The sequence below is a fragment of the Arachis hypogaea genome, chromosome 20 (genome assembly GCF_003086295.3).
Source record: "Arachis hypogaea cultivar Tifrunner chromosome 20, arahy.Tifrunner.gnm2.J5K5, whole genome shotgun sequence".
NCBI lineage: Eukaryota > Viridiplantae > Streptophyta > Magnoliopsida > Fabales > Fabaceae > Arachis > Arachis hypogaea.
The window spans coordinates 27,734,619-27,745,436 of NC_092055.1; the positions used below are offsets into that span (position 1 = coordinate 27,734,619).

General features: G+C 42.0%; 1 protein-coding gene across 1 annotated transcript; it reads left to right on the forward strand.

Annotated features, from left to right (window-relative positions):
• The first annotated feature begins 9,259 nt into the window (after nt 1-9,259).
• On the forward strand, nt 9,260-10,453 carry LOC112785677 (uncharacterized). The gene has a single exon (XM_025829120.1). The coding sequence runs from the start codon at nt 9,260-9,262 to the stop codon at nt 10,451-10,453; it is 1,194 nt and encodes a 397-aa protein (XP_025684905.1).
• Nucleotides 10,454-10,818: the final 365 nt, after the last annotated feature.

Here is a 10,818-nt window from a genome sequence, read left to right on the forward strand (position 1 = left end):
CCTTGGTGAAAAAGCTGAATATAGAGGAGGTCAAACCAGTACAAATGTCTTTGGAGCTGGTAGACAAGTCAATGGTATACCCCAGGGGTGTAATTGAAAACCTTTTGGTCAAGGTGGACAGTTTTATATACCCTGCTGATTTTGTGGTTCTAGAATCAAACAATGATGATGGTGACTCTGTTATACTGGGAAGGCCATTCTTGGCCACTGCTAGAGCTATCATAGACGTAGAGGAAGGGGAATTAACTCTCAGGATGCATGACCAAAGCATCACTCTGAAGGTATTACTAGAGGCACAATTTAGCAAGGAGAAGAAAGACTATATGAAAAGTGACCAGGAAAGTCACAGCAACATCCCAATGCTAAAGATTGTGCAGACTGATGAAAAAGTCCAAGAGGATATTAGAGTACTGGCCACTGAGAAGAAAGGTCCCCAAGGAAAGCCTACAGCCAGAAAAGAAAGATCAACAAAAGGAAAGATGAAGCGCAGAAACAAAGCAAAAAGGGGATGGAAGAATAGAAAGATTCCAACAGAGGGGCTTTCCAAAGGTGACAAAGTGCAACTGATATATCAACAGCTGGGGGCAAATCAACAAACCGAGGATTACTACACTGTCAGCAACATACTATCATTAGAGCATGCTGAAATAGAACACCAGAAAACAAAGAAGAGGATCACGGTCAGAGGAGACAAATTGAGGCCCTACAAGCACCAACCACCATAAAAGAAAGCTTCAGTGTCAAGCTAGTGACAATAAAAGAGCGCTTGTTGGGAGGCAACCCAACCTGAGGTAGTTTTCTTTTCATAGTTATTTCAATAAAAAGGTTAAATGATTGGTGTGTATTGCAAGGAGCTAAGTTTGGTGTTTCACACCAAAACAAATTAAGGGAGAATAAAGAATTCTAAGTTTGGTGTTCCACCAAAATCTCACTTAAAAGCACATTCTCACTTTCTAGCTCCAAGCAATCTGATAAATCATTTAAGCATTATCTGTTTCTAGTTTTATTACCTTTAGCAAAGACTTAGGCTTTCACATATGGTTATGCATAAGAAACATGGCAAGAGACTAAGTTTGGTGTTCACACACCAAAGTAAGTTCAAACGCCTACAAGAAAGTCTTGCACACTAACCAGTCATCTAAGGGCTTGAGAAACAAGCAACTTCCATTAACACTGCAGAAAGTCAATCACTCTCTTGGGAGGACTACACACCATTAGCTGAGAGAAAGAAGAAGAAGCCACCAAGAGGTTGTATTGTCACTTAACTCCATTAGCATTGAATTGCTCTAAATTGGAAGTGTGAATATGCCCATTTTAACAGTAACTGTTAGTGTAGTAGTCTGTACATCATTTATGTTTGTTTCTTTTAAAATAAGTAGGCTAGTTTATGTGTGTGCTTGTGTGTTCACTTTCACTTGACAAGAAGCATGTGTTGTCCCCTGCATCTTTCAATTCAATAAAAGAACAGTTTGAATGTGAAGCAAGATAGTCTCTGTTAGTTAGAAGTAGAATAAAAGTAAGTGGTGGTATGTGTGTGATTGTATAATAGCTCACTTTTAGTGAATAAAGAGCTAGGATATCTCCTTCTAAGAAAAGAGTGGCCTACTGTCTATGAATCTCAATTGAATTGAAATCCTTGGTTAGAAAGAAAAACAAAAGAAGGAAAGAACAAAGAGAGCCAAAAAGTGGCAAAACAAAAGAAAAACAAAAAGAAACAAAGCTGGACACCAATAGCTTGAACCTTAAAGCATATGCCTGTGATGTCTTTGTACTAGGATCTGCTTGGATTAGTAAGCTCTTAGGAGTGCCTCAACACTTGGTGACTTGGGTTAACTAACCCGGGATCATCAGCTGAAAGTCCACTATCAAGAGCAACCTAACTACAAGACATTTAGTAGCCCAAAGAGGTGCTGGGCATCAATGTTTTAAGAAGGAATGTAAGCCAAGTGTCTATGGTGAATAATGTGTCAAGTATAAAGAAAAGAAAATGAACTTGCTACACATGACACTCAAATAAAGCTTATGAACAAAGTAATAACCAAGGATAAAGGAATAATGAGAGGTCATAGCAGTATGTCACTTGAAGCTTGAAGGAGACTTTCTAGGCCTAGGAGTCAATAAGAAGTGAGTATTTGCATATCCACATAAAACCCCATGAACTATCAATAATACTCTGCTAGCATGAACTTCCTCCTCCATTTCATTCTTTCTTCTTAATAATTCATTTCTTGCTTGGGGACAAGCAAGCTTTAAGTTTGGTGTTGTGATGACAAGTCATCTTAGCCTATTTTAGCTAGTCTTTTTCTTTAGTTTTCATTAGAATTATGCACTTTCTTGAGCTACAAGCAAGCTAATTGAGTAGATTTTCATGTTTCCCTTGATTGAACCAACCATATATGAATTTATGCCATTTCATGAGGTTTTGTGCTATATTTGTTGCATATTATGAAAGAATGAAGATCTCATGATTTTGAGCATAGATTTGATGAGTTTGGTTGATTAATGATAGGTGAAGAAAGCTTGGAGAAAGGTTGAAGCAAAGAGGAATGGCTAGAAGTGAAGAATGGAATAAGTGAAAATTGAACCAGAGGCATGAAGTTAGCCCCAACGTTAGCCCCCTAACTTGGAGGCTAACGTTGGGCATGAAAGATCACTCCCTGGACTCCCCACGTTTGAGCCAACGTTATCCCCCTAACTTGGAAGCTAACGTTGGCAAGAGAAACTTGAAACTCATCCCTGGGCCAGCCAACGTTTGCGCCAACGTTAGCCCCCTAACTTGGAGGCTAACGTTGGCACATGAGTTATAAAGGGGGAGAAGGCCAACGTTTGCGCCAACGTTAGCCCCCTAACTTGGAGGCTAACGTTGGCACATGAATCACAAAGGGAGGGGCACCAACGTTTGCGCCAACGTTAGCCCCCTAACTTGGAGGCTAACGTTGGCACCACTAGCACTAAGCAAGGCCAACGTTAGGGTCAAAGTTAGACCCCTAACGTTGGCACCAACGTCCAAACCAGGGAATCATGCTTGCTGCTATGAAAAGTTAGGGTCAAAGTTAGACCCCTAACTTTGGCCCTAACGTTGGGACCAACTATGGCTAACTTCAAAATCGGTTCAATTGGTTCACTTCGGTTCTTCTTCAAACTTCAAGAGCAATCAACCAAGGCCTCTTTCAACCCAATTCCACCAAGAACAAAGGCCCAACTCAAGGCTTGAAGATCATTTTGGAAAGTGTATAAATAGGATAGAATTCAAGTTATTGGGGGAGCTTTCCTTTTAGAATTTTCATAATAGTTTCAGAGAGCTTTTGAACTTGAGTGAACTTTAATTTCTTGTTTTCATTGCTTTCAATTTCATTTTACTTTTGTCTTGGATCTTGGATTGGAGAATTGAAGAAATTCTGTTTCAATCTCAATCTTGGATCTCTCTGTTTATTTACTGCTTAATTGAATTCCATTTCCGGTTCATTGTTCTTCATCTCTTTTCTTTGCAATTTACAATTTCCTTGCTATTGTTCTTGTTGGATCTAGGAAGGCATTGAGATCTAGACTTAGTTTTCTAGTCTCTGGGTCCTGAGATCTGAATTTCTCATTTCAATTCCCTGTTTCTTGCTTTCCATGTTTATTTACTTTTCTGTTATAAGATCCGATCCAATCCCAATTCCTTTTCCTTCTTCTGTTTGATGCAATTTAATTTTTCCTTGTTTAATTTCTGCAAATCCACATCCCAATCCCCTTTACATTTCAAGCAATTTACATTTCTTGCACTTTAAGATTCCGCAATTTACATTTCTTGCACTTTAAGTTTCGGCCATTTAATTTCTTGTTCTTTAAGTTTCAGCAATTTATTTCTTGTTCTCTTTACTTCAATGCAATTTAATTCTGCAAGTCACAAAACCATCAACCAAATCTTGATTCGCTTGACTAAATCAACCACTAAACTAAAATTGCTCAATCCTTCAATCCCTGTGGGATCGACCTCACTCCCGTGAGTTTTTATTACTTGATACGACCCGGTACACTTGCCGGTTAGTTTTGTGATGTTTTGTGAGAGATTCGTTTCTCATCAAAATACCTCATCACAACCAAAGCAACATTCTATCTATCATATCCCTTACCTTTCTTTGAGAATCTACAAATCAAATTCCGTCCTTTGCTTATCTTAAATCAGAAACCCTAACAAACATAATTAAAGAAATTTGTTAATTTACAGGACCAAATGGCCGAACTTCATATGGAGCAAGAGAAGGATTCTTACTCTTGCAATGGACTGAGCTTGATTGGTTTGGTCACTAATTAAAGAGATTGAAGCTCAATAAGGATAGAACCTTTGAATTGGGGAAAAACAAAAGAAAACAGAAATTACTAGTTCTTACCCAACAAGAACACTAAAGAAATCGGAAAGGAAAAGGGATAGGGCTCCTCTTCTGGCTTCGGGTAGCAACTCCCATGGTTGTCTTTCTCTTCTTCATTGATGGTGATGCACGGAGATGATGATGATTCTGCCTGGGTTTTCCTTCTTCTTCTCCTTAGCCGCCACTCTTGCTTCCTTTCTTCTCTTCTTGTCGTGCGTTTCTGTTGTTTCCAGAAGAATGAGAAGCTTGTTTCATCTATATATACATATAGGAGGTGGAGAAGAGGTGAGTTGGGTGCAGAAAGCTTCGTGCCCTCCTCCTTCTTGCAACACCACATCACAGCATTGAATGATTGAAAAGGTGACACTGGTTCCCTTGGAATGCCGTTCGGTTGTGAGCAAGGTTGCGAGAACCGGACCGGTCAATGAACCGGTGAGGCGACTGGTTCACTGGTTTAGTGGTTCGACCGGGGTTCAACCGGTTTAATTAAATATTAAATAAAATTATTAAAAATTTAATATATAATTTTATATATTTAAATTCATTAAAATTCATGAATTTTTAAGTAAAAAAATTTTAATAGAATTTAAGATATAAAAAAAATTGAAGATGAAAAGTTCATTGATAATATTCAGATTGAGTTAAATTTATTGATAACTTTAAAACAACTAACTGAGGCAGAATCTTCACTCAAGCTGCAAAAAATTAAAGATCTTGCAGGCAACATTGTCAAGCCAAGGCTAATTATTCAACATCAATTCTCTTATACAATTCAATTATCCCTTTTTGGGTTGCCAATATACAATTCAATTGAATAACACATTGATGAAATTTCTTATTGTGCAACAAGCCTCTTATAACTAACCAAACCCTAACTAGATTCAACAAATTCAATGCTTTTCAACAACAAAAACTCAGAATACAGAGTTACAGACAACTCAACCTCCAAATCCAGAAACAGAAAAACTAAGTGAAATAATTCAAATTAAATTCAGACTCACATTAAGGAACAATCCAACTTAGAACACAATCACAATTCAGAATCTAGTACAAAAAAATCAACTCAGAAGCCAGAATCTTAGAAATCAAAACTAAAGAAGCAGCGGCTTACTGGAGACACGGCAAGGGAGGAATGACGGTGGTGACAGTGAGCTCAGAAGAGGATCATCAGTTTCTTTTTTTATTTTAATTAAAGTTTCAAAACCAGATCAATTTCAGTACTGCACCATTCAAACAAAACAAATCAAATTCAAAATAACACAATTTACACAAAAATGTATACATATATACACAAAATTGAATCAGAGGAAACAGATCTAGAAAGAAAAACAGAGAAACCGAATGAAGCAGCAAGCATATTCAGAAGCAGCAAAAAATTTTCATCATTAAGCAACAAACAGAAGCAGCAAAACATATTCAAAATCAATAACAGCAATGATTCAGAAAACCATGAATATAATGAAACAGCAAGCATATTCAGAAGTAGCAAAAAATTTTCATCATTCTGAATATAATGAAACAGCAAGCATATTCAGAAGCAGCAAAAAATTTTCATCATTAAGCAACAACCAGAAGCAGCAAAACATATTCAAAATCAACAACAGCAATGATTCAGAAAACCATGAATATAATGAAACAGCAAGCATATCCAGAAGCAGCAAAAAATTTTCATCATTAAGCAACAAACAGAAGCAGCAAAACATATTCATTATTTAAAATCAACAACAGCAATGATGAAAATCAAAATCATAAATCAAGAAGGCAGCATAGAACAGGCGAGCTCACAGAACCTCAGAAAATCAAAATCCAAAATCAAGAAGGAGCATAGAACATAGTCTTACCGAATTCAGAAGGATGCGGGCTCAGCCGGTGGTGGTCGCGGCTGCTGTGGATGGTTGTGGGTGGCGAATGAGGGTCGGGCTAGGTGACGTTCGGCGACGAGGAGGCGGACTCATCCGGTGGTGGTCGCGGCTGCTGTCGATGGTTGTGGGTGGCGAATGAGGGGCGGGCTAAGTGACGTTCGGCGACGAGGAGGCGGGCTCGGCCGGTGGTGGTCGCGGCTGCTGTCAGTGGCGAATGGTGGCCTTGCTGGGTGAATGGAGGCTGGCGCAGATTAGGTTAGGGGAAAGGGGAGCTGAGCTCAGATTGAGATTAGGGTTAATGGTAGTGGGTTAGGTTTCGGCGCTACGCGTTTGCCTTTTCTTCTTTTTTTTTTTTAAGCCAAAACGACGTCGTTTTGGCATTGAAGTTGCAAACCACTAAACCGCCAAAAAACCGGACGGTTCTTCCGGTTCGCCGGTTAACTGCCGGTTCAACCGGTTTTTTCACCTGTTTTTGCCAGATGGTTTTCTCTGTCACCCGGACCGGCTAGGCCACCGGTTTCCGGTTATTCCGGTTGAATCGGCCGGTCCGGTCCGGTTTTCAGAACCATGGTTGTGAGAGAAGAAGAGGGAATGAGTTTAATCAGGGTTTCCTTTTGTTGGGTTTAGTTAAAGGAAATATGGTTTGGTTGAACCGTGCAAAAGGAAAGGAAAACCGTGGCTTTATAATAGAGGAAAAACCGGTTTGATAATTGATGATGCATCTAGGCTTGTCCCTTTACTAATTTATCATTTAATGAATTAATGAGATGTGGCTAATTCGAGAAAATAAAATTAACTATAGCGGTAATTATCTAATTACCTATGCGTATGGATGGTTACACTGCAAGCCTGCAACCAAGGCAATATTGTAGAAATTAGACAAAAAATGTCACCTGTTATAGAATGCTTTCCGGTCCTTAGGAAGAGACTATTTGTTTTTAGAAATTGAAGCAACAATAATGTGAATATAGAATGAAATAATGACATAATGTATATTTACAAGATAATAATTGTGAAAATCCATATTTTATAGACATTCGAGGCAAAGGACTAGGTGAGTAATGGAAGCCATGTTGTAGGGTATGAATTCCATTTTGAGTAGACACAGCAGCAACACCACCCAGCAATGACGACTAGAAACAGAATAATAGCGATAACGCACAGTAAAAAGCGGAGAACCAGCTACGACTCATGATGATGGATCATAGAACGAGCAAGCACGAAAGGAGAGGAATAGAAAACGAGCAACGATGAAAGAAAGTGGCAAAAACCCCAGCAGAGGCAAATGCCTAATTAAAAGAAAAAAGAGGAATGTGTAAAAGAATAAACAAAGAGGTAAACGTCTAATTATTGATTTTTCCAAACACAAAAAAATAGGATTCTCTTTATAAATATTTTTATGGTGGTTAATGTTACTCTTACACAAAAGTGGGAGTAACGAATCCATGTCCATAATATAATATAGTTGTTAGCTCATTAGTCTGCTTAAGCAACTGTCGGGAGTTTGAATCCTGTCTTGTGCATGCAACAACTGTAACACCCTAATATTTCCAATCTAGGCATAAGCCTTATTTGGATCATATTAGTTGTTGATACTCAAATTTTACAAAATTTTTGACATAAAATCTCATAAAATAATTTATAAAAAAATAGTGGATAACTGATTTTTATTAGAATCGTTACTAATTGGGAAATATAAGTGGACTTAGTGATACTAACACGAAAAATGGGGGTAATAAACTATAAAGATAAAAATAATGGCAAACTTTACTCATATCAAATAATCATATAAATAAAAGAACAAACATCATAGCCACAATTGTAGTCACTTAATAAAAATAAAACAATACACAGGGAATCGTAATTCTCTTAATTTGCATAAATATGTCTAAAACAATCACTTACCTCCATCCTTATTAATTTGAATTTCAACAAGTGTTGTTCCATATCTATATCCTTAATATCCCACTCCAAATCATCTTATAGTGTTGTTACGGACCACTACAAAGTCCAGCCCAACTAGTCGCCGAGTCGAGTCACCACCTTTGACCCAGGCCCAAACTACCCCTTACAAAGGAAACCAACGGGCCGGTCCCAGCACCCGACCCGGACGACACCCGGTTTCCCCACCTGTGCAACCCAGCACGCCCCGCCTAGTGAATCGGTCGGGTCAGCTTCCTCGGGGCAACACCCGAAGCCCCGACCCAAGGCCCGGGATGACCAGCTCTTCCCACGTGGACAGGGACGGCTCACAGTGTCCTGGCCAATGGGCTAGGTCATCTTTGGGCCCGCCCATCACAGTATATAAGGGGAGAGGTAAGCATTCCCCCCGAGGTACACATCATCTTGCCTAATTTGGCTACCCTATCGTACAGATACTGACTTGAGCGTCAGAGTGTCATTGCAAGTGGCCACCCCCCTTTACTGTCCAACCGCCGGCTTCGCCAGTCTCTCACCTGAACTCGAAGATTCGTTCCAGGTCGCCCCACGGTCACCCCCTTTTATCTTTCCACCACAACCCGGTCCGCCGAATAACCGACATCATCAGGTATCGAACATTGGCGCCGTCTGTGGGGACCCCAGAGCAGACATGGAGCGACCCCTCAATTCGGAGGAGCTCCGCGAAGGAGGTTGGACCCGCCTGAGCAGGGCAAGTTCGACAGCTTGTGTCGGCGAACAGCCGAGATCCTCCATTCAGCCGAACCAACAAATGCACACCAAGACCCTCGAAAGACGTCCTTTCGGGGGGACGGGGCCGACAGCGCCAAGATCACGCAAGAACTCAGGCATAGAGTACAAAACCTTGAGCAAGAGCTGGCGGCGAGGGGCCGACCCCACGGAGACGTCAGCCACTCCCACGGCGGCGTCAGCCGATCCCACGCCCGCACTCGCTCCCCCTCCCGAGCACACGACAGCCAAGAAAGGAGCCTAACAAGGCGCGACGAGGCGCACACACAAGCGACCTCCCGGCCTACCCAAAGCAGGTCAGAGAGCCACTAGGAATCCCAGAGAGGGAAAGCCAGGAAACAACAGGATCCCATTATCATGGGAGCCACTCCTTTCCACCCCTCGATCCTCAAGGTCCGACTCCCGAGAAACTTTGACAAGCCGACGGACATGATGTACGATGGGACTAAGGACCCCCAGGAGCATATCACAGCCTTTGAAGCAAGGATGAACTTGGAAGGGGTAGGCGACACGGTCAGATGCCGGGCATTCCATGTGACGCTAGCCGGCCTAGCGATTCGATGGTTCAACGCCCTCCCACAAGGTTCCATCACAGTTTTCGTAGACATATCCCAGAGCTTCCTGGCTCGGTTCACGACACGCATAGCCAAGGCAAAACACCCAATCAACTTATTAGGGGTTACCCAAAAGCCCGGGGAACCGACCAGGAAGTTCCTGGACAAATTCAACGATGAGTGCTTGGAGATCGACGGCCTTACAGACTCAGTCGCCAGTCTCTGCCTGACGAATGGCCTGCTAAACGAGGACTTTAGGAAGCACCTCACCACTAAGCCTGTCTGGTTCATGCAAGAAATCCAAAGCGTGGCCAAGGAATACATCAATGATGAGGAAGTGAGTCAGGTTGTAGCAGCCAACAAGCGGCAGCTCCCAAACCCCTCAGTTCGGCAGGCCCCTCAGTTCGAAAGACATAAAGAGGCTCCCAGGGACGGCACCCTAGCCAAGCAACCCAAGCAACCCCCACGAGTAGGAAGGTTCACAAATTACACGCCATTCACGGCGTCCATAGTAGAGGTTTACCAGCAAATTGTAGACAAAGGAATCCTATCCAGACCCAGACCATTGAAAGAAAGAACGGGAGGCAACAAAAGCCTTTATTGCGATTATCACAAGGGGTTTGGTCACAAAACCCAGGACTGCTTCGATCTCAAAGATGCCTCAGAGAAGGCCATCAGAGAAGGAAAGCTGAGCGAATTCTCCCGGCTCATCAGAGAACCGAGAAGACGAGAACGAGAGCACTCTGAGGAAGATCGTAGCCGAACTGTCAAGTCAAGGCAAGAACCCATGGAGGATGCCAATAACCCCCCAACCTTTGTGGTCAACATCGTGGTCGGGCGCGACAGCCCCCCCAAATCCAAATCGGCAGCAAAGAAGGATACCCGGATACTCTCCATCTCGACAGAAGGCCCCATCGCCAGCAAAAGATCTCCCACAATATCCTTTGGCCCAGAGGATAAATGGTTTCACGATCTCCCTGAGAACCCCCCATGGTAGTTACAACAATGGTCGGAACAGGGTTAGTCAGATGAATCCTCGTCGACACGGGAGCTGATTCTAACATCCTATTCAGAAACGTGTTTGACGCCATGGGCCTCAAGGTGTCTGACCTCAAGAATCACCAGCACGGAGTCATGGGACTAGGCGATAACTACATTAAACCTGACGGGACGATCTCCCTCCCAATCTGCCTGGGAACCGGCGACGCCAGGAAATCGGTTATGGCAGACTTTGTAGTCCTCAGAGACTCCACAGCCTACAATATCATCCTGGGGAGAAACACCATCAATGAATTCTCAGCTATAATATGCACTAAGTTCTTGATAATGAAGTTCATAACGGTCAAGAGAACAGTTGGCTCT

Coding starts and splice junctions, on each gene's coding strand:
- LOC112785677 (XM_025829120.1), top strand. CDS start 9,260: ATGGGAGCCACTCCTTTCCACCCCTCGATCCTCAAGGTCCGACTCCCG.